General features: G+C 32.4%; 3 protein-coding genes across 3 annotated transcripts; all 3 read left to right on the top strand.

Annotated features, from left to right (window-relative positions):
- Positions 1-2,302: 2,302 nt before the first annotated feature.
- LOC133789195 (G-type lectin S-receptor-like serine/threonine-protein kinase At4g27290) lies at positions 2,303-6,680 on the top strand. The gene is made up of 7 exons (XM_062226958.1): positions 2,303-3,782; positions 3,880-4,008; positions 5,093-5,238; positions 5,360-5,567; positions 5,669-5,906; positions 5,986-6,136; positions 6,223-6,680. The coding sequence occupies exons 1-7, from the start codon at positions 2,480-2,482 to the stop codon at positions 6,526-6,528; spliced, it is 2,481 nt and encodes an 826-aa protein (XP_062082942.1). The 5' UTR covers positions 2,303-2,479; the 3' UTR covers positions 6,529-6,680.
- Positions 6,681-6,893: 213 nt separating this feature from the next.
- Positions 6,894-9,166, top strand: LOC133789197 (uncharacterized). The gene is made up of 2 exons (XM_062226960.1): positions 6,894-8,063; positions 8,153-9,166. The coding sequence occupies exons 1-2, from the start codon at positions 7,388-7,390 to the stop codon at positions 8,350-8,352; spliced, it is 876 nt and encodes a 291-aa protein (XP_062082944.1). The 5' UTR covers positions 6,894-7,387; the 3' UTR covers positions 8,353-9,166.
- A 10,069-nt stretch (positions 9,167-19,235) lies between these two features.
- On the top strand, positions 19,236-23,211 carry LOC133789196 (G-type lectin S-receptor-like serine/threonine-protein kinase At4g27290). The gene is made up of 7 exons (XM_062226959.1): positions 19,236-20,508; positions 20,638-20,775; positions 21,611-21,729; positions 21,845-22,055; positions 22,165-22,402; positions 22,482-22,632; positions 22,714-23,211. Exons 1-7 carry the CDS (start codon positions 19,248-19,250, stop codon positions 23,017-23,019), a joined length of 2,424 nt encoding a protein of 807 aa, XP_062082943.1. The 5' UTR covers positions 19,236-19,247; the 3' UTR covers positions 23,020-23,211.
- Positions 23,212-23,473: the final 262 nt, after the last annotated feature.

The raw sequence follows: 23,473 nt of genomic DNA, 5'->3' as shown, positions 1-23,473 counted from the left end.
CTTTCTGTCATTATATTTCTAGTTCCTTTGCTGTGTGTGTATTGTGTTCAATTCAGATATCAAGCAAAGCTCTCACACCTTGAATCATCCTTTATTTCTCTGCAACTTCTTCATGATCATGTATTTTACATAACAACACTATGATGTTGTATGCATCAATGGTCTGCCTAGTTAGTTTCTTTGTTTACTTGATGCATTTGGTAGTTGGTCGAGCATGTGATGTGTACTGGCCACAAGTAGTTAGTTCTGCTATCAATGTTAGTTACTTGTTACTTTTCAGTAGCTTTAAATACTATGCTTTGTAGTATTTTCATTGAATCAATAAGAAAGATCATCATTTTCGTCTGTCTTTTTCTTTTCTTTATTTACACTCTGATTTGTAACACACTTATTTATGATAAATTATAAATGTATGATATCATTTCTATATGTATTATGTAGTCTTAGGCAACTGCTCTTAGTAGCCTAGCTCTTGCAACAGCCTGCTCTGCTAGTCTGACTTTTGTACATTCAACAATACAATACATCTAGATGAATAGCTAGTAATGCTCTTCATGAAAGGTACACCAGACGCTCCCAAAAGTGGTTTCAGCTCCAAAGTTGTTAATCCCTTTAGGAGTAGCAAGGCTTGTCTTTTGGATTCTTTCGATATTTTAAGTGATGAGGAAGTGAGTCACGGACTGAAAGTTTTTTCAAACTGGGCAACCTTTCCTTTGCATTATTACAAAGGTGAACTCATAGGTGATTGTGATATAGCTCTTGTTAGAGAAAAATATCCCACATGGAAAGTGTGGGTACATTCAATAATGCATAACAGCATGGGTTACTCCACTTATCACCAATTGGTTTTGAGATGAAATCTTATGTTTTTTTACCATTCACCTCATTCTACTTGTAGACCACTTTTCAACATTCTAACATGGTATCAAGAGCCGAGTCAATTGTGATTTGGGGATAGTGAGCCAAAAAGAGTCAAAGAGTCACTTGTAATCGAGCCGTCCAAGATTGATGATCAACACTAACCACCATCTTGAGGGGGAACGTTAGAGAAAAACATCTCACGTAAAAAGTATTGATACATTCAATAATACATAAGAGCATGTGTTACTCCACTCATTATCAATTGATTTATAGATAAAACCCTATGTTTCTTACCATGCACCCCACTATACTTTTAGACCACTTTTCAACATTTTAACAACTCTGGAGCTTACAAAAAACAGAGCTTAAATCTACTTTGTCAGATTAAAATATTGGGTTAGCACAGTTTTCAGAAATAGTGGTCTGAATGTTATGAAATAGCTATCCCATATTAATAATGTTTGTAAACGTTAATTTTGATATATCTCAGTTACCAATTCTTTTGCTGCTTGTTTATCTTTGTGTAGCTAGAAGTTTTGTTGCAACTGATATTTTCTTATGCTTTATGATTATTATCTATTGTTGAATGTTCAACATTACTATTAGTCTAATGTGGGGATAAGAACATTCACTACCACATGAGTTTTTCCACAAACAAGTTGACGAAAACTACCACAAGAAGTATTTTTCCATACACTGGCGGCCAAGACTTGACCACAAAACAAACAAGTTGTCAGAAAACTACCCCAATATCATTCAACTCCATTGTCATGAACTGGAAAATAATGGGGTTTCTTGGTTACCTTGTTGTTTTGAGACTTTTTCTACAACCGACAAGTTATCACCATATATTTTTTACACCGTGCAATATAGAAGATAATGTTAAGGTGATATAGAATAAGTATATGAATATTGAGTCATTAATAAGGATATTAGTAACTCCACTAATCACTAATTTGATTTTTAGATAGAAACTTACGAGTCTTGTTATGATATCATGAGTCAATTTATTTGCAAATATTCGATCCATACTGATCTAAAGAGTGAGTCATGTCACATGAGATCCGCATAGTGCAAAAACATACTTAAAATCCAAAAAGTGAGCAGCCGTATGGGATCCACATAATGCAAAAAGACACTTCAGATAAAAGAGTCACTTGTGATCAGGTGATTCAAGATTAGTGAGCGAAAAATTGCCACTATCTTGAACGGAGATTGGAATAAGGTGTGTTACATAAAACAAGTCATTAATTAATTTTTAGACACAACCTTCGTGAGTCAACGCATAGATTTCTATTAAGTTGAGGTAATATTTAATGATATATATCCATTCAAACTTGCATAGTATAAAAGCTACGACTAATATACAACTTTTTAGTAATATATATTATATATATATATATATATATCCTGGAGCCCATTGCTTTGATAAGCCTCTCAAAACACGTTTGATAAGAGTATTGAGTACCACATATACTGACCAAGATTTTTCCACAAACAATTTGTCTGAAAAGTACTTACACCAATGGGATTAACTCCATTGCCGTGTCTCTTGAGTTATATCATCACTAAGTTTGATCAAACGAATCATATTGGCACCATCATGAACTAGAAAATAATGGAATTCCTTTCTTTTCTGGTTACGTTTGTTGTTTTGAGACTCTCTCTATCCAGAACAACGTTTGCTGCGGTTGATACCATTAGACCTTCAGAATTTATAAGACATAACACAACTTTGGAATCTAGAGAAGGACTTTTTGAACTGGGATTCTTTACTCCAGGCAGTTCAAAGAATCATTATCTGGGAATTTGGTATAAGAACATCTCAGTTCAAACTGTAGTTTGGGTGGCAAACAGGTGTGAACCGATCAACGATTCATCTGGCTCGTTGGCTATAGACGACACAGGAAATCTTGTGCTTTACGGAAATAATAAGAGGGTCGTTTGGTCTACGAACTCGTCAAAACAAGCCCGGCAACCACTGGTTCAGCTCTTGGATAATGGTAACTTGGTTTTGAGAGATGAGAAAGATGAGAATACAGACAACTACTTGTGGGAAAGCTTTGATTATCCTACTGATACGATCCTCCCGGGAATGAAGTTGGGATGGGACTTGAGGAGAGGTCTCAATAGGCGTTTATCGTCATGGAAGAGCTCCAATGACCCCTGTGATGGAGATTTCACTTATGGGATTGAGCTTGATGAAGCACACCATACATACGCTCAACTATTTATCCGTAACGGGTCTGCAAAATTGTTCCGTGAAGGGCAATGGCATGCCATAAGTTTCAGTGGAACTTCTAATAACAAATCAATTCATTGGCATGAGTCTGACTACGAGTTTGTGCAGAACGATGATGAAGTTTACTTCACTTACAGCGTCAAAAACAAGTCAAATATCTCAAGAATTGTCCTGAGCGAAAGAGTTGACTACATGGAATGGTTAAGAGAAAAACAAGTTTGGAGTTCTTATTACACAATTCCAGATGAGCAGTGCGACCACTACGGCATCTGTGGAGCTAATTCACAGTGTATCTTAAGTTATACGAATAATATAAACTGTCAATGTTTAGAAGGTTTTAAGCCAAAGAATCAAGAAAATTGGGACGCTTTGGACTGGTCAGAAGGGTGTGTGAGAAACAGTTCTGTGAGCTGCGATGATAAGGAGAAAGATGTGTTCCATGTCTTTTCTAACTTGAAAGTGCCCGATACTCAATATACTTGGGAAAACAAGAGTATGAATCTACAAGAATGCAAGACTAATTGCTTGAGCAATTGCTCTTGTATGGCTTTTAGCTTTGAATACTCAAGTCTCAGTGAAGGCACTGACTGCGTCCTCTGGTTTGGAGATCTGTTCGATATTCGACAACCTCCTCATGGCGGACAAAATATATATATTCGAATACCCTTTTCAACAATAGGTATGTTTATCATCATATCATATCCATATCATATCAAGTTCACACATGTGTATGTTTATCATCAATTTCCTTCCATATTCTGTTTTGCTTATCTCAGCAAGAACTGATCGTAGTTCTAAGTTGAAGGTGGAGAGAGCAGTGATAATTACAGCTTCTGTTCTTGGATTAGCTGGTGGGTTTATTTTAATTGGCTTTTACATTCGCAGGTGGAGATACACAATCAATGGTAACAGTCTCTACCCTTGGTTTCATTCTTTCCATTTGTTTCAATGAAATTTATTAGGGAAGAAACATTCTGACCAAGAAGTATAAAGTTATAAAGATATCAACTAGTTCTTATTACTAACAAATGTCTTTAAGGTCTAACCAACTTTTTTGCATATAATTCTGAGTTTGAACAGAACAAAGCATTGTTTTTGCCAATATATAGTAACCTGCCAAGAGACATGATTTGCCAGGAGTGGATAGGAAATTTGTAAAATATATATAGGAGAATTTTTTTACAGGTTTCACTTTAATCTCTACCGGTGGGGCTCTAAGAGTTCTCGACCTTTGAACCGTTTTTGGCACGATTTTTTTTTTACCGTATATATTGTAGCTATTTAGAGCATCGACGCGATTTTTAGAAAATTCTGAATAGTTTACAGTACCAAAAACTAGGTTCAAACATGTTGCATGCGTGACTAATTTTTTTATGCACGTGGAAAACAACATATTTGAACCTAGTTTTTGGTACTGTAAACTATTCAGATTTTTCTGAAAATTTGCATGATGATCTAAACAACTACAATATACACTGTCATAAAAAAATCATGTCGAAAACTGTTCACGAGTCAAGAACAGTGAAGAGCCCCACCAATAGAGCTTAAAGTGAAGCCCCTATATGAAAACTGTCATATATATATATATACATATATTAACATTTAAGTCTATAATTACTAAATTTTGACTACTGAGATAACATTGTTCATGTGTGTGGTATCTTTTAAAAGGAAAAATCTTGTGTATTGATGACTTGCATCAGCCATTTGTAAAAGCTTACATATGTTTACTTAGTTGCTTGATTTCTAATATCTATATTGGGAAATAAAACCAAAAAAAAAAACTAGGAGAAATGTAACTACTAGTATTGCAGATTATTGAAGTAACTGTTTCTTCCATGTTTTCTATTGGCTCTTTCTTTTATATACATGTTCAGCCCTTGAACATTGTAAAGAGATAGACAAAAAGAGCTAGAGGTTGTGACACTGGTTATTACAAGATTGTACAGAGCAGGTTTTCTTATTGTTTTGAGATTTTAATCTTCACAGCCACTAATAATTTTTCTGGGAGAAGAGAAAGCCAAGATGAAGAGTTGGAGCTTCCATTGTTCGACCTACATACAATTAGTATTGCCACTAATAATTTTTCAGAGAATAATAAGCTTGGAGAAGGTGGTTTTGGACCTGTATACAAAGTAAGCTTCTCTCTTATTTACCTACTTTCAGAACATTCTCTTTTATTTTTACCATATGGATATAGGTATAATTGAACATTGAAATAAGTACATAATTATCTTCATTGTGATATTATATTAGGGCACATTAGGAGGTCAAGAAATTGCTGTAAAGAGACTATCAATGTGTTCTGGACAAGGAGTCAATGAGTTCAAAAACGAAATCAATCTAATTGCTAACCTTCAGCATCGGAATCTTGTAAAGATTCTTGGTTATTGCATTTATAGAGAGATGAAACTATTGATTTATGAGTACATGTCCAACAAAAGCCTCGATTATTTCATTTTTGGTAATATTCTTTTCAACTCTTTTAATTCATGCGATGTTCTATATATATATATATATAATTTGCCAACTTGTTCCAATAAAAGTAAAAGCCAATATTTGCAGATGAAAGGCGAAGCGAACTATTGGACTGGCCAAAGCGCTTCCAAATTGTATGTGGAATTGCTAAGGGACTTCTCTATCTTCATCATGATTCTAGATTGAGAATTATACATAGAGATCTCAAAGCTAGTAATGTGTTACTAGATGAAAATATGAATCCCAAAATTTCAGACTTTGGCTTGGCTAGAAGTTTTGGTGGAGACCAAATAGAAGGAAACACAAACAAAGTAGTAGGAACTTAGTAAGTCATCTTCATAAACCTTTTAGTTTCTTTGATATAAATCTATTGCATATTAATAAATAATGTTATACAAATGTAGTGGTTATATGGCGCCAGAATATGCCTCTGATGGCCTATTCTCCACAAAATCTGATGTATTTAGCTTTGGCACCTTGATGCTAGAAATCATAAGTGGAAAGAAAACTAGATGCATTTACGATGAAAATAACGGTCTTAACCTCATTGGATTGGTAAGTGTACACACGAAAAGCTTCATCAATGTTACATTAATAGCAACACTTTGTCTTTTTATTTATGTTTTTGTAATATTTGTTAGGCATGGACTTTGATGAAGGAAGGCAACGAATTCAAGCTTATCGACAAGTGCTTATTAAAAGATTCATACGACAACATGGAAGAAGCATTACGTTGCATCCACATTGGTCTCTTGTGTGTGCAACAAAAGCCTATTGATAGGCCTGATATATCTTCTGTTATTCTAATGTTGAGTGGTGAAAAAGTGTTGCCTCAGCCAAAACCACCTGCCTATTTCACTAACAAAGATTTGTGGGAAGGAGATGATTCCTCCTCTACTAAGCCCCCATCATGCAATACAAGCATGACTACTGTCAAAGCGAGATAAAAATTTATACAACAAATCAGAGTTTCCCACGTAATTTATGAGAATGTGGATCATTATAATTTATGGTTATTTCGTTTAAAATTGCAATGATGATTAGAATTATTAGTCTATATGAAAATTCAGATATAATTGAATGATTTTTTGATACGATAGGGATTTGTGTAGTTAATTCTTTTATTCTAGGATAATCTATGTATGGTTTGTTTGTTATTAATTTCCTAGAATAAGCTTTCAATTTCCAAAACTCTTGCTGTGTGTGATGGGAAAGTTTAGGTAGCTATAGATTTGTTTGCTTATATATATATATATATATATATATAAATGTTACTATGAATCAATGAGAAAAGGATCAATACCTAAAGTTTATCATGGAATCAGACTAGTTTTTTTTAATTGTAAAATAAAAAAAAGCAGCCAAAACATGGCTGACGGTGACAAAACTCCATTACCAATCCAGATTGGTCCACCAACGAAGGTTGATCCCAGTTCGCCATTTTACTTAGGCTCCCAAGATCTTCCTAGCAATTTCATTACTCCCATTCGTCTGAAGCTTGACAATTTCGATGATTGGTCTCATGCTATTCGTGTCGCTCTTTCTTCTCGGTGCAAGTTCGACTTTCTTAACGGGACCATCACTGATGTTGTTCCTCCCTATACAAAAGATGACTGGGTCACAATTCAATGTATGCTTGTCTCATGGCTCACGAATACGATTGATCCGAAAGTACGATCTATGTTATCAAATTATGATGATGCAAAACGTTTATGGGATGACTTGCATGAACGATTCTCCATTGTCAATGGTCCTCGTATTCACTAACTTAAGGGAGATATTAATTGTTGTGAGCAAAATCAAACTATGCATGTTGCTATTTATTTTTGTAAATTAAATGTCTTATGGGATGAACTAGATAGACATGAGCCTTTGATCTCTTGTAAGTGTGGTAAATGTACTTGTCATGTTGGTAAACAACATGAAAAACGGCGTTCCGATGATCGGCTACACCAATTTTTTCTTGGTTTTTGCTCAGATAATTATGCAGAATTGCGCTCCACTCTTCTCTCGCAAGATCCTCTTCCATCGTTAAATCAGGCATTTCAACAAATTTCTCAAGATGAGCGGGTTTGTGGGATCACTCGAATTCATGAAGAAAAACTTGATGTTGTTGGTTTTGTTGTACGTACCGACAATCCATCCAAGCCTCGTGTGGACAAGGCAACCTTGACCTGTTCTCATTGCCATAAAACAGGTCATGACAAAGCTACATGTTTTGATATTCATGGTACTCTTGATTGGTACTTGGAGAAATTTGGTTCCACTACTGAAGGTAAAAGTAATTTCAAGGGAAAATCACATGCACCGTCCCACAAGTCTTTGGTTGGTTATGGTAATAACGGAGTGTGCACGAATGCCGCTGCCCCCACTGCTACTCCAAGTGCGCCTTTTGCTGCTCTTCCGGGCTTTACTGCCAAACAATGGGCGGCTTTAACAGCGGCATTTGGTTCTTCCTCTTCCTCCTCAAACCGATTGAATGGTAAGTTGAGCATGGATGATTGGATATTGATACCAGCTGTTCTCATCATGTTACCGGTAATGAATCTTGTTTATTGAATATTCACACAGCTTCTCTATGTCCTGTGGATCTTCCAGATGGTCAAACGGCTGTTGCTACTAAAGAGGGTGTTGTGAGACTGACTGACTCCATTATCCTTCATAATGTTCTTTTTGTTCCTAAATTACAATGCAATTTAATCTCGGTTTTCCAATTGAATGATGATCTCCATTGTTTAGTTCAATTTAATTCTAACTTATGTGCTATATAGGACCAACGTTCGAGGGAGGTGATTGGGACGGGTGAGAGATGGGATGGACTTTACTACCTACAACAGAGTTTCAGAGTACAAGCAGTTTTTGTTCCTAGTTCAAAGTCTTTAGAGCTATGGCATCATCGCTTGGGTCATCCTTCTGAGAACGTAGTGAAGTTACTTCCTTTTTTGAATAATTCTAGGGGTTGTTTGAATAAAGGATGTGATGTTTGTCATTGTGCTAAACATTCTCGACATAATTTTCCTTTAAGTGAAAATAAGTCAACTCGGATTTTTGAGTTAATTCATTATATTTTATGGGGTTCATATAATGAACTTTCTTCTTGTGGTGCTCATATTTTTTAACTTTGATGGATGATTATTCTCGTGTTGTGTGGGTCTATTTATTGATTGATAAGAAAGAAGTTTTTCAGATGTTCATGTCCTTTATTGCAATGATTGATTGTCAATTTTCTCAAAAAGTGAAACTTGTTCGTAGTGACAATGGAACAGAGTTTAATTGCATGAAAAATTATATTGTGGCCAATGGTATTTTATTTCAAACTCTTATAGTCTTCAGGAGAATATTTTTACAAGCCTTGCGTCGGGAGAATGCAAGCACTCGCTGGCCATTGAAGGGAGTTCAAGTGGTTGAGCGTTTCAATCAAGATCAAATTAGTGAAGAGAAGAACAACAAAATTGCAACAAATCTCAAGAGGGAGTCTTGTTTTGTTTAAGTCAATATTTTGTACTAGTGATTCTTTATTAATTGATTTTATTCTCTGGGCGTGGCCCCAAAGAGTAGGTTATCCGAAAGGGTTTCTGAACCTTGTAAAAATTTGTTGTGTTCTTTATTGCTTTGCATTGTCTTTTTATTGTGTTCAGTTTCTGTCATAACAACTTCGGATTTTGTCCTGACAAAATTGAAATTTGTTTTAACATTTAATTACCATTCCGCACTTTAATTAATTCACATGGTTTAATTAATTTGGTAATTATTAAAAACGAAATTTCAAAATTAATTATTTTATTCTTATTATATTTTAACCAAACGTTAATTTGTTATATGAGATTTCCGTTAAAATTTAAACGGGGTTAGATTATTGGGGCTAATTGCCATTCCTTGATAAACACAAGGATCAAATTGACTAAAAAATAAACTCAATAACTAAAGTGTTATTCTTTGTATAACTCAACTGGTAGTGGAGCTAAAACCCTATTTTAAAACCAGTAATTAGCTTGTATCTATTACTATATATATATATATATAATTGGGGCACTTTTAATAGTTATTGTCTATAAATGGTTACTTTAATATTAATCGTTTTTTAGATCAATGATTCATATTTATAATTGTTAATTAATATTTCTAAAAATAAATTTTGACTTTTTCAAACTTTTGGAAGAGCTACATGATGAAATGGTGGTCATATATTTATTAATTAAATAATAAAAAATAATTTTATTTAATATTCATTCTCTATTCCTTCATCATTCTTGATTCATTCATTTTATATTCTATGAGAAAAAAATATTATTTTTGAATTAATGAGAATAATTAGTGTGACTATTATAAATTCCAACTAATGTTTATTGCCTAATTAATCCAAAAATATCAAAATTATTGATTTTATATATTTATTTTTATCATCATTATAATCATTCATTATCAAAAACTTGTTTAGTGATTTATGGTAAATATCAATGAGTAATAATCATTGAGAAGTCTTCTATATATCTCTTCTATATAAGAAGTGTGGAGATAACGGAAATTCTTGGTTTTAACAGTTTTTTATTATTTTAATGTTAACTTTAACGGAATATTCTTATATTTAACAAAATATTCTTATACTTAACGGTAGTTTGTAAACATTTAAACTTAAATAAAATAAAATAAATAATTAAAAAAATTAAAATAGGAAATAATAAATAATTAAACAAATTAAAATATGATATTTTACAATGATAATTATTTAAAAATAATAAATAATTAAATAAATTAAAATATGATATTTTTGAGATATTTTACAATAATAATTATTTAAAAATAATAAAATCATACGTTTTATAACTTAAATAAAATTTAATTAAATTTAAACTCACTTATTAAAATAACATCATATTAAACATATAATATAATCTACTGTCAATTAGCAACAAATTACCTTTCAAAAAAAACTAGCAAGAAACTTAAATTTAAAATTCACGTATAATATTTAGTATTGCATTAAACATATAATATATAATCTCTTGATATCACTCCCAAATTCAAAAACTAGAACAAACATAAACTTAAACAAAAGTAAATAAATTATTTAATTAAAATAGGATATTTATTTAAAATTTATATGACATTAATATAAATTTAATAAAAATAATTAATAAATTCTATAAATAAAACTAAGCAAACGTGTATATTGCACGTTGTTTGTATCTAGTATATATATATATACATAAAGGAGAATTCTTGAGTGATAATTTTTTTTATGACTATGTATATTTTAGTTATTTAGACCATCTTCTAAATTTTTAAAAAATTACGAATAATTTAAAGTACTAAAAACTATGCTCAAAATAAATTATTCCACACATAACTAATTTTTTATACGAATGGAAATAACATATTTAAACTTTATTTTCAGTACTATAAATTTTTTGAAATTTTTAAAAATTTGCGGAAATAGCTCTAAATAAGTACAAAGTACAAAATCATAAAAATAATTTATCGAAAATTCTCCGCGAGACAAAAACACTATGGGTCGCACTCCCTTAGTTTCCTATAAGATATATTGGAAGGAAAAAGTTATACCTGGTGGAGTTATTAATTTAAAGAATCATTTCACAATTTGGGTCCCACAAATAAATTTAATATAAAATAAATCCTTATTTTTCTTCTGATTTACTTTAATTTTTAATTTTCTTTTGCACAAAAAGTAAAGTTTTTTCGTACATCTTCAAACAAACAGTCAAACACTAAAGAACAACAACAAAGCTTACCATGGAATTTGAGGTGATGCCATAGTTTTATAATTGAAACTTTTATATTTATTAGTAAATAAATTATTAAACATGCTTTAACTTTTATTTTTTTTTCTAATCAGTGAGTTGAAAAAAGAAAAAGTCTATATCTCTCGTAAACTTTATACGGAAGAAAATTCCAAATAACACCATTAAAACAAAATTCAAACCATATTTAACAACAAAGGAATAAGAATAAAAGTATTAATTGGATGCCATTGTGTTTAATGCTCAATTTTGTTTAGTATTTTTAAAAATGAAATTTTTCGTTCTTCTTTTTGGAAAATGACAATGATTGAAGGTGGTGTCGGTAGGGGTTGATGTAGGCTCAGCCACTCGCAATGGTTAGAGAAGCACGATGGCACTGTGCGTGTCGTCGATAAAAGACTTATGGCCATGGCCAGGAAATAGAGAGAAAAAATGAGGGCTAAAACCACTGCTCCTCAGTTCTCAAATCAAATGAAATAAAGAAAGAAAAAAAAGAGTGTCAGTTTCATGTGAAATGAGAGAGAGGGAAGAATGAAAGAAGATAATATGTGGTTCCTACTTTTTTTATGTGGTAATTGAATGAAACAACATCCATGATCACTATCATATATCCTAACTCTTATCACCCTTTGATTATTAATCTAAGCTCAAAAAAATGTCCTCACCCATAAAGACAAAAGGCATGTCCACACCCAATATATTTATATATATATATATATATGAGAATTTTCTCAGGCTTCACTTTTTTCCCTACCACAAGAGCATTACAATTAGGTCATAGTCTCTATTTAGTGCAATCATTTATGTATTAATTCAACATTAATACTCCATTAATGGGGAAATTTGTATTAATTGTACATTATTAACATTAATGACCCTAATATTTATAAATAGGGTTAGGGTATCTCCTTGTAGGGGGTTTGGAATTTTAGAGAGAGAAACGATGTAACTCAGTACAATATATACTGCCTGAGAATCTTTATTGAAGCTTGCCTAAACAAGCTTCAAGCTCACTAACTAAATACTAGAGACTCGTGGACTATGACTCTTTTATAGCCTGAACCACGTAAATTCTTTGTGTTCTTTTCCATGATTTTTTTTAAAACTTTCATATTAGGTTGATAGCAAAAAAACACATTCAACATATATATATATATATATTGCAAAATAATTTTCCAAATGTTATGCAAAGCTATTGATCACACACAATCCAGAAATAGGTAACTCAAGCACTCGAGAACACACACACACACTCCAAACCAGAAAAGAACACCCCATGTACATGGTTCAAAAGGATTCATCAAACTCACATCCACGGGGAAAATCAACTCTCTTGTATTCTTTATTGCTCCGATGATGATTACAAAGAAATAAGCTGACTTTACATAACGGGCACAAGCTTATTTATAGACATAGGACTCGTGTATAAAAGACATAACTAAAATAATTGTCCTACTAGGCTGTTAGTTACACTTAGCCAATAATCAGCTACATGAGGATTTATATGCAAGCCATATAGATCATATAGACTTACATTAACAATCAGCATATCACAATTCTCCACCTTGATTGATAATGAAACAATTATGACAGAGAGAACATTTTTAGATCACTATACTTAATCATTTGTGACCTGGAGCAAGTTTAGACAGTGTCTAAACTTGGTTATAGGCAAAGACTTGGTGACCATGTCTGCTGAATTATCTTTAGTAGAAACTTTGTTAAGCTTGACCTTTCCTTCTGAGATAACATCTCGAATAAAATGCAAACGCACATCAATGTGCTTGGTTCTTTCATGGAAGACCTGATTTTTACTGAGATGCATGGTACTTTGATTGTCATAGTAGACAGTTAAATGTTTCTGTTCTATACCAAATTCTCTAGTAATTCCTTTTAGCCACAATGCTTCTTTCACAGCTTTTTTACATGCTATGTATTCGGCCTCCGTTGTAGATAAAGCAACAATAGGCTATAGAATTTCTTTCCAGCTTATAGTGCAACCATTTAGATTGAATACATTCCCTGTTTGTGACCTTCTAGAGACAATGTCCCCAGCGTAATTAGAGTCTACAAAGCCTACTACCTCAGATTTTGTATCAGAACCATACATCAATCCCATGTTTGTAGTTCCCTTCAAATATCTCATTATCAACAGACTTTTCTACAAGAATCAAGGTTCCATTTTTGTTAAGTGAGTCTATCTCTTCTTTCATTGCATTTTCCCACTCAAGTTTATCATTTGACAACATGGCTTCTTCATAAGTCCTTGGTTCATCACCCATATATGCAACATTCAGTGCATAGTGAACTACATTTGCACAGCCAAATCTAGTTGGAGCTTTGACTGCCCTTCTCTTACAATCTCTAACCAACTGATAATCTTGAGTATCATCATCATCCTCATCTTTATCACTTTATGTTCCCTCTTGTTGATATACTTCTTCCCTCAAAGTTTCTTCAGTTTCAACTTGTTCGTTATGCTTGTCTTGTTCATCAATCTCCACCTCAAACTGAGAATTAGTTTTTGTCTCTCTACTTGTACTTTCAGCTTGCCTTCTGATTGTATCTTTATACATTTTATTTTCTTCAAATACAACATCACGAATTATAAAGTACTTCTAATGGTTACCTGGCTCTATGCTCCACATCTTGTATCCTTTCAGTTTCACCCCCTCGAGATACCCAATAAAGATGCACTTCCTTGCTCTAGGCTTTAACTTATCTTGCCTTATGTGAGCATAAGCCACACACCTGAAAACTCTCAAGTATCCATAGTTTGCAGCATGTCCAGTCCAGACTTCAACTGGATTCTTAAAGGTAATAGTAGGTGAGGGGCATTTGTTTATAAGATAACATGCAGTTACAACAGCTTCAGCCCAGAAGTTCTTTGGAAGTCCAGAATAGATAAGCATGCATCTTACTCGTTCCAAGATGGTCATGTTTAATCTTTCAGCAAGACCATTCTGTTGTGGAGTTCTTGGTACTTTCAAGTGTCTACTAATACTATTTTGCCTGCAAAACTTGTTGAACTTATCTGCACAAAACTCTAACCCGTTATCTATTCTAAACTTTTTAATCCTTCTCCCAGTTTGATTTTCAAGCATGATCTTTAGCTCTTTAAATTTAGTTTAAGCATCATTTTTATTCTTCAAAATGTATACCCAAACATGTCTAGAAAAATCATCTATAAAGGTCAGAAAGTACCTTGCACCACCTCTCGAAATTGTCCGGGTTGGACCCCATAAATCCGAGTGCAAATAATCTACAATCTTTTTTGTCTTATGCATTCCAGTTCCGATTCTTAACTCTGGTTGATTTACACACTGCTCGCAGAAGCCTAATTCTTGTATCTGAACTTTGCCAAAAACTCCATTCTTGCCCAGAATTTTCAAGTCTCCATGACTAATGTGTCCAAGTCTCCTATGCCAAAGTAAAGTTGTTTCATCAACATTCTTTGTCGCAACATTTTCCTGATGCTTTAAGGTGCAACATTTTCCTGATGCTTTAAGGTACTTGCCTGTAGAATATAGATTACATTCACTACTGAACCCTTCATGACAACTATAGATCCTTTTGTCATCTTTAAAAGACCACCTTCAACTTATACAAAGCAACCATCTTGATCAAGCATGGCTACTGAGATTAAGTTCTTCTTGATTTCAAGAACATGTTTGACAGTATTTAACTCGATAACACCCCCATCATACAATTGCAGCTTAATATTGCCAATTCCAACAATTGAACATGCTCGATTGTCTCCTAGTTTCACTATCCCACCACTTAGTTTTGTATATTCACAAAATTGTTTTCTGTTAGGACACACATGGAATGAACACCCGAGTCAATCACCCATCCATAATTTGAATATCCATTTGTTACTACCAAAACCCCTGCACTTGCATAGCCTTCACTATCATCACATTCAGAGATCATATCAACATCGCCATTATTCTTGTGATTGTATCCTTTCAGCACTAGACAATCTTTCTTTAGATGATCGATTTTGTTACATACAAAGCATCTCCTCTTAAACTTTAAAGTTGATTTCCCTTTGTTCTGACCAGCTTGATTCTTGTTCTCCCTCTTGAAAGACTTCCCTCGAACAAATAGTCAATCTCCATTAGAATCTTCCTTCAGTTCTGAGTTTCTTTTCAATTCCTTCGACATTAAAGCACTCTGAACTTCCTAGAGTGTTAGAGACTCCTTGCCTACATCATAGTATCGACAAAATGTTCATAGCTTTCTGTAGGAAGTGAATTTAGAACTATAATCACTTGATCCTCATCTTCAATAATCTTGATTTTAATGTTCTCTAAATCAAGAATGTTCTTGTTAAATTCGTCTAGATGATCTTCAACACTCCTGCCTGGTTGCATCTTGAAAGAATACAGCTTTTGTTTCAAGAACAAACGATTTGCAATATACAAAGTTTCAAGCTTCTTCCATAGCTCAGCTGCCGTGGTTTCTTTAGAGACTTCTCTCAAAACCTTGTCTACTTGCACTGTGTGCTTTCTCAAGGACCTCAGTCTTCTCCTTCTCAGTTTTATCCTTGATGTCACTCTCCCAAAGTAAGACATCTTGAATCCCTTGCTGAACCAACAAAGCTCTCATTTTCATCCTCCACAAACTGAAATCATTCTTTACTGTAAACTTCTCAAGATCAAACTTCTCATTTCCCATCTTCTTCGATTGTCCACTAGAATCTTGAAACCGAAATCAAGAACCTTCTTCGAACAACCTGTCTCTGATACCAGTTGTTATGCAAAGCTACTAATCACACACAAACCAGAAATAAGTAACTCAAGCACTCGAGAACACACACACTCCAAACCAGAAAACAAAACACCATGTACGTGGTTCAGAAGGGCTTCTCCAACTTGCATCCATGGGGAAAACCAACTCTCTTGTATTCTTTATTGCTCCGATGATGATTACAAATAAATAAGCTGACTTTACATAAAGGGCACAAGCCTATTTATAGACATAGGACTCGTGTATAAAAGACATAACTAGAATAATTGTCCTACTAGGCTGATAGTTACACTTAGCCAATAATCAGCTACATGAGGCTTTATATGCAAGCCATATAGATCATACAGACTTACATTAACAATCAACATATCACACCAAATAGAATGTAAGTAAATTTGACAAAGTATTTAACATAATATCATGCGGGTAATAAATACTACTTTACAAACAAACAAAAAAATAGAAATGAAATTATTTTGGTAGGTAACATTTCTTAATACTCATATTATTTCAAAGTTCCCTAAATTTTATTTCATTTTCATCCTCATCATTATATTCTTCCTGTTTTTCTTATTGCGAACCAAACAGCATCTAAAGTTTGTCGTTAGGAATTATATATGAAAAGGCTTCAAACTCACCAAATATATATATATACTAGGTACAAACAAGGTGCAATATACACGTTTGTTTTGTTTTATTTATAGAATTTATTAATTATTTTTATTAAATTTATATTAATATCATATAAATTTTAAATAAATATCATATTTTAATTAAATAATTTATTTATTTTTGTTTAAGTTTATGTTTGTTCTAACTTTTGAATTTGAGAGTGAAAACAAGAGATTATATATTATATGTTTAATGTAATATTAAATATTATACGTGGATTTTAAATTTAATAAGTTTCTTGCTAGTTTTAAAAAAATAATATGTTGTTAATTCACAGTAAATTATATTATATGTTTAATATGATATTATTCTAATAAGTGAGTTTAAGTTTAATTAAATTTTATTTAAGTTATAAAATGTATGATTTTATTATTTTTAAATAATTATTATTGTAAAATATCTAAAAAATATCATATTTTAATTTGTTTAATTATTTATTATTTTTAAATAATTATTATTGTAAAATATCTCAAAAATATCATATTTTAATTTGTTTATTATTTATTATTTTTAAATAATTATTATTGTAAAATATCTCAAAAATATCATACTTTTATTTTTTAATTAGTTATTTTATTTTAGTTTAAGTGTTTACAAACTACCATTAAATATAAGAATATTTTGTTAAAATTAACATTAAAAAAATAGAAAAATGTTAAAACCAAAAATTTCTGTTATCTACACACTTATTACATAGAAGAGATATATAATAGAATGAACTTAATAATTGAAATACAAGTATTGAGAAGTAAGTCTGAATTTTTCGGTTAAATAGTTGGTTTTTATAAATATACATAATTAGATAAATTAGACAAATTATAAATATATGATATCAGTTCTATATGTATTATGTAGTTGTAACTTGTGATGTATATATGAGTCTTTCGCTTACGGTCAAGGGAGTCAACATTGCACATCTCTTACTCAATTATACTTGCGTACTTTTTATCGTGTTGAATTCCACAATATCAATAGTATGTGTATATATTGTTTTAACTTTAATTAAATATTCAACATAAATATTTTGAGTAGTGAAATGTGAGGTAAGAGCCTTCCCTACTTACCACATGCATTTTTCCATAAGTTTTCTAGAAGCTACCCCAATACCTGCCGTGTCTAGTAACTTAAGGGCTCTAACCAAACTACAAAATAGTAAATATAGTGTTAAAAAATCACAAAATCAAATTCAACTTAATTTTATTTATTTTATTATTATGCTGTCAAGCTAAGCTATCCCACCAAATATAGTGGAGTACTGTCGCAACAACAAAAACAAAAGACAGTGTTATTTTATTTTTTATATTAGTATTTAATAATAAATATATATGTATATTATTTTATATATTAGATAAAATAATAAATCATATAATTTTTTGGTGTAATTTCTGGTGTTGTGGTTAAAATGGAAAAAAAATATATGGTGTTAAGATTACTCAATTTTGGTGTTGGTGCAACACTGTATATTATATGATATTATGGATTGGATATGACATATAACATGCAAAGATCCAGAGTTTTGACATCAAAGTTGATCTAGGCTATATAGTAACGTGCGACTTGATTTTGACAGTATATTCTTTTGTGCTTAAAATTTGGACATAACTTCCTTTCTGCAAGTTAAAATTTTACACTCTTCCCTTTAACAAGCTATACATTGATCTGGTTTGAATTCCATATAGTATAATATGAACTTTCGTGTGAATGTAATAGCTTCTAATAATGGTTTTTTCTTTACTAATCTATGTTCAGTATATAATTTTTCAGTCAGAGATAGGCTAGGGATGCACATTTTTCTTATGGGGACGGAGCTCCGTGAGGACCTGCCTCTAATGGGGCAAGGTTCCTGCTAAATGGAGAACGGTGCGGGGATGAGGATAATTTTCAATCCCCGAATGTTAAATGGGGCGGGGATGGTGATAGCACTCCCCGCCCCGACAGAGCCTCATTTTAATTTTTATATATTTTTGTAATATTCTATATATATATTTTATATCTTTCTTTATATGTTATTATAGTATAGTAATAAACTTTTTAATATTTTAAATTTTATTTAAGATAATGTTTAATATTTTAAATAATAAATATTGATATAATTTTTAATTTTTAATTTAAAATTTAAAATTTATTTTTTAAATAAATAAATTTCCCGTAGTGATTCTGTGCCCCCAATAGAGAATTCTCCACCCGAAATGAATAAGATGGGATGGGGCAGGATGGAGATTAAAATTATAAATGGGGACGAGAAACACTTCCCGCCGACTTCTCATTGTGCATCACTGTGTAGAGCCTGGAAAAGTCCACATATGGAGCCCAATAATGTTTTAATGTTAAAAACACGTTCGCTAAGATTTTTCCACAAAAAATATGTCTGAAAACTACCTTACCCCAATAGCATTAACTCCATTGCCGTGTGTCTCTTGAGTCATATCATCACTAAGTTGGATAAAATGGATCATCTTGGCACCATCATGGCCTAGAAAACAATGGAGTTCCTTTCTTTTCTGGCTACCTTTGTTGTTTTGAGACTTTCTCTTTCTACAACAACTTTTGCTGTGGTTGATACCATTAGACCTTCAGAATTTTTGAGAGAGAACACAACTTTGGTATCCAGTGTAGGAAGGTTTGAACTGGGATTCTTTAGTCCAGGCAATTCAAAGAATCGTTACCTGGGAATTTGGTATAAGAACATCTCAGCTCAAACTGTTGTTTGGGTTGCAAACCGGTGTGAACCGATCAACGATTCATCTGGCTCATTGACCATAGACGACACAGGAAATCTTGTGCTTTATGGACAGAATAAGAGGGTCGTTTGGTCTACGAACTCATCGAAACAAGCCCGGCAACCACTGGTTCAGCTCTTGGACGATGGTGACTTGGTTTTGAGAGATGAGAAAGATGAGAACACAGAAAACTATTTGTGGGAAAGCTTTGATTATCCTACCGATACGATGATACCCGGAATGAAATTGGGATGGAGCTTGAGAAGAGGTCTCACGTGGAGCTTATCGGCATGGAAGAGTGTTGATGACCCCTGTGATGGAGACTTAACTTATGGGATTGAGCTTGTTGAACCACACCATGCATATCCTGAACTAATTATCCGTAATGGGTCTGCAAAATTGTATCGTGAAAGCCTTGGTGATGGCATAAGTTTCAGCAGAACTTATAATAATAATAATGATGAATTTTCGTACAGACACATATATGATGAAGAAGTTTACTACATGTACAACGTCATAGATAAGTCAATCATCTCAAGAATTACCTTAGGCGAAAGAATTGAACACAGGGAATGGATGGAAGAAGACAAATATTGGAGATCTTATTACTCAATTCCAAGTGACCGGTGTGACTACTATGGTGTCTGTGGAGCTAATTCGGAGTGTGTCAAAACGAAGGATAAAATTTGCCAATGTTTAGAAGGTTTTAAGCCAAAGAACCAAGACAACTGGAACAAGATGTACTGGTCAGAAGGGTGTGTGAAAAACAGTTCTATGAGCTGCGATGATGATAAAGAGAACGATGAGTTCCTTGACTTTTCTCTCTTGAAATTGCCCGATGCTCAATATACTTGGGTGAATGAGAGTATGAATCTAAATGACTGCAAGGCTAAATGCTCGAGCAATTGCTCTTGCATGGCTTATTCAATCAATTGCGTCCTCTGGTTCGGAGATCTGTTTGATATTCAACAAGTTCCTTCTCACGGACAATATGTATTTATTCGAATACCGTTTTCAAAAATAGGTACAGACTATAGATTAAAAATGTTAGATATATATATATATATCAAGTTCAAGAGTATTCTGTTTTTGTTATATATACTATGTTTTACATGGATTTCCTTCTATTTTAACCAATCTTTGCTTTTCTCAGCTACAAACAATGGGAAAGCAAGAACTGGTCTTAAGGTTGAGGCAAAGAGAGCAGTGATAATTATAGCCATCATCGTCGGATTAGCTGGTGGCTCTATTTTAATTGGCATTTACATTCGTAGGGGGGCATACTTTTATGGTAAGAATCTTTACCCTTCATTTTTTTTCATGCAATATTTTAAAGAGAAACATTTTTTCATAAAAATCAAATGCATAAGAATACTCAATTTGAAGACACTTAAGAGGACATTTTGAACAAAACATGTTGGAAAACCTATTGCAACAAACACAAACTTTTCCGTTTACTTATCAAACACCCCAATTAGTAATATCAATATATAAACCAAAGCACAACAAGCTATAGAAAACACAAATCAACCATAAAAGTGAGACCAAGATTTTTATCTAGAAACCCAATGTGAGAAAAACTACAGGAACCGTAGTTTGCTTAAATCATTTGTTATCACCAAAGTTCAATAATAGTAATACAATGTTTTTTTCTAGTATACCTAGAGGCTCACAATAACATTAAGATTACAATCTTAGATCAACAAAACATATATATAGTCATCATCTATAAAGATAGATACACGATAAAAAAAAATTAGATTTCACTAAGAGAGGACAAAGAGAATCAATCACTCAATCTTTCACTAAGTAAAGTTACATCTTTTTACTTCGTTGAATGATTTATATATATATATATATATGTATATATATATATATATTAGAGAAATGTAATTATTAGTCCTGCTACTATCAAGTTGTTTCACTGGCTTTACAAGATTGAAAGAGTTTGAGAAAGTTTTCTCACTCTATTTTTTTATTAGTGAACATGAGTTGGCTGGCTTATTCTTTTTCCGGTAGACCTAACCATGTATCTTAATGTGTTCGATTGTCTTTCTACATCTTGGATGTTCTGTTTTTCATTTGTTCTGAGGCTTTAATCTTCACAGCCACTTGTAATTTTTCAGAAAGCCAAGATGATGACTTGGATGTTCCATTGTTCGACCTACATACAATAAATACTGCCACTAATAATTTTTCAGAGAATAATAAGCTTGGAGAGGGTGGTTTTGGACCTGTATACAAAGTATGCTTCTTTCTCAATTACCTGGTTGAAAACATTCTCTTTTTTCTTTTTCTTTTCTAGATATGGCAATTAAAGATTGAAATAAATAAATAATTTTTACATTGTCATATATTAGGGTATACTTGAAGGAGGGCAAGAAATTGCTGTGAAGAGGCTATCAATTTGTTCTGGACAAGGAGTCAATGAGTTTAAAAATGAAATTAAACTAATTGCTAAACTTCAACATCGGAATCTTGTAAAGATATTTGGTTATTGCATTCGTAGAGAAACAAAACTATTGATTTATGAGTACATGTCCAACAAAAGTCTTGACTATTTCATTTTTGGTAACACTCTTTTTACCTCTTTACTATTTCATTTTGTAAAGATACATATGATGTTCTATATATAATTTGCCAATTTTGTTCTAATAAAAGTAGAAGCCAACATTTCCAGATGAAAGGCAAAGCAAACGGTTAGATTGGCCTAAGCGCTTCCAAATTATATGCGGAATTGCTAAGGGGCTTCTCTATCTACATCATGATTCTAGATTGAGAATTGTACATCGAGATCTCAAAGCTAGTAATGTGTTACTTGATGAATATATGAATCCAAAAATTTCAGACTTTGGCTTGGCCAGAACTTTTGGTGGAGACCAAACAGATGGAAACACAAATAAAATTGTTGGAACTTAGTAAGTCATCTTGAAAAATCTTTTAGTTGCTTTAATATAAATCTATTGTATACTAATAAATAATGTTGTACAAATGTAGTGGTTATATGGCGCCAGAATATGCTTCCAATGGTATGTTCTCAACAAAATCTGACGTATTTAGTTTTGGCACATTGATGCTAGAAATCATAAGTGGAAAGAAAAGTAGAGGCCTTTACAATGAAGATAGTATTCTTAACCTCACTGGATTGGTAAGTGTCAAAAGAAAAAACTTTATTAAATGTTTCATTGATTCTTTGTCTTTTTATTTATATTTTTATAATATTTATTAGGCATGGACTTTGATGAAAGAAGGCAATGCATTTAAGTTTATTGACCACGGCTTGTTGAGAGATCCATACGACAACATGGAAGAAGCATTGCGTTGCATCCACATTGGTCTTTTGTGTGTGCAACAAAATCCTATTGATAGGCCTAATATGTCTTCTGTTATTCTAATGTTGAGTGATAAGAACATGTTGCCTCAGGCCAAACCACCAGCCTATTTCACTAACACAGATTTGTATGGTGGAGATCATTCTTCCTTTGCAAATCCCCCATCATGCAATTTAAGCATAACAACTATTGAGGCACGATGAGAATTCATATTCTCATCCAACAAATTGGAGTTTCAACTTGACTTAAAATTTGAAACAGTACAATTTTTGTTTATTTAGTTCAAAATTGCAATGATGATTGGAATTAGTCTATGCTAGAAAGTCAGACCTAAATGAAAGGTTCTTGAAACCTTAGAATGTGCTTATCATGATAATAAAAGTGATTCTTGGACATTTTCTTGATTATAATAAGACATTAGGCAAGAGTATAAGAAATATCTTGCCAGTGTTGAAATAGTTTCTAAGTGATGTGTATTAGGGGAGGATATATATAGGAAATTACACCAAATATAGAATTTTTTTTTAACTTTGAAAAACATGACAGTTTTTTTTAAGTTTCTTATGGCATATTTTTTTGTTCCTATTTTTATGGGAGTTTTTTTTTCATATATATTTGTAATATTTAATTTTTTTTATAGTTTAGCTAGTTTTAATA

Source organism: Humulus lupulus, chromosome 7 (genome assembly GCF_963169125.1).
Source record: "Humulus lupulus chromosome 7, drHumLupu1.1, whole genome shotgun sequence".
Classification (NCBI taxonomy): domain Eukaryota; kingdom Viridiplantae; phylum Streptophyta; class Magnoliopsida; order Rosales; family Cannabaceae; genus Humulus; species Humulus lupulus.
This window is presented reverse-complemented; position numbering and strand designations above follow the sequence as displayed.

Excerpts from the sequence above, each read along its gene's own strand:
- LOC133789195 (XM_062226958.1), top strand. The coding sequence starts at position 2,480 with ATGGAATTCCTTTCTTTTCTGGTTACGTTTGTTGTTTTGAGACTCTCT. Across the intron at positions 3,783-3,879 it reads AATACCCTTTTCAACAATAG|CAAGAACTGATCGTAGTTCT; the intron begins GTATGTTTATCA and ends TGCTTATCTCAG. Across the intron at positions 5,568-5,668 it reads CCTCGATTATTTCATTTTTG|ATGAAAGGCGAAGCGAACTA; the intron begins GTAATATTCTTT and ends CAATATTTGCAG.
- LOC133789197 (XM_062226960.1), top strand. The coding sequence starts at position 7,388 with ATGCATGTTGCTATTTATTTTTGTAAATTAAATGTCTTATGGGATGAA. Across the intron at positions 8,064-8,152 it reads CTCCTCAAACCGATTGAATG|CTTCTCTATGTCCTGTGGAT; the intron begins GTAAGTTGAGCA and ends ATATTCACACAG.
- LOC133789196 (XM_062226959.1), top strand. The coding sequence starts at position 19,248 with ATGGAGTTCCTTTCTTTTCTGGCTACCTTTGTTGTTTTGAGACTTTCT. Across the intron at positions 20,509-20,637 it reads AATACCGTTTTCAAAAATAG|CTACAAACAATGGGAAAGCA; the intron begins GTACAGACTATA and ends TGCTTTTCTCAG. Across the intron at positions 22,056-22,164 it reads TCTTGACTATTTCATTTTTG|ATGAAAGGCAAAGCAAACGG; the intron begins GTAACACTCTTT and ends CAACATTTCCAG.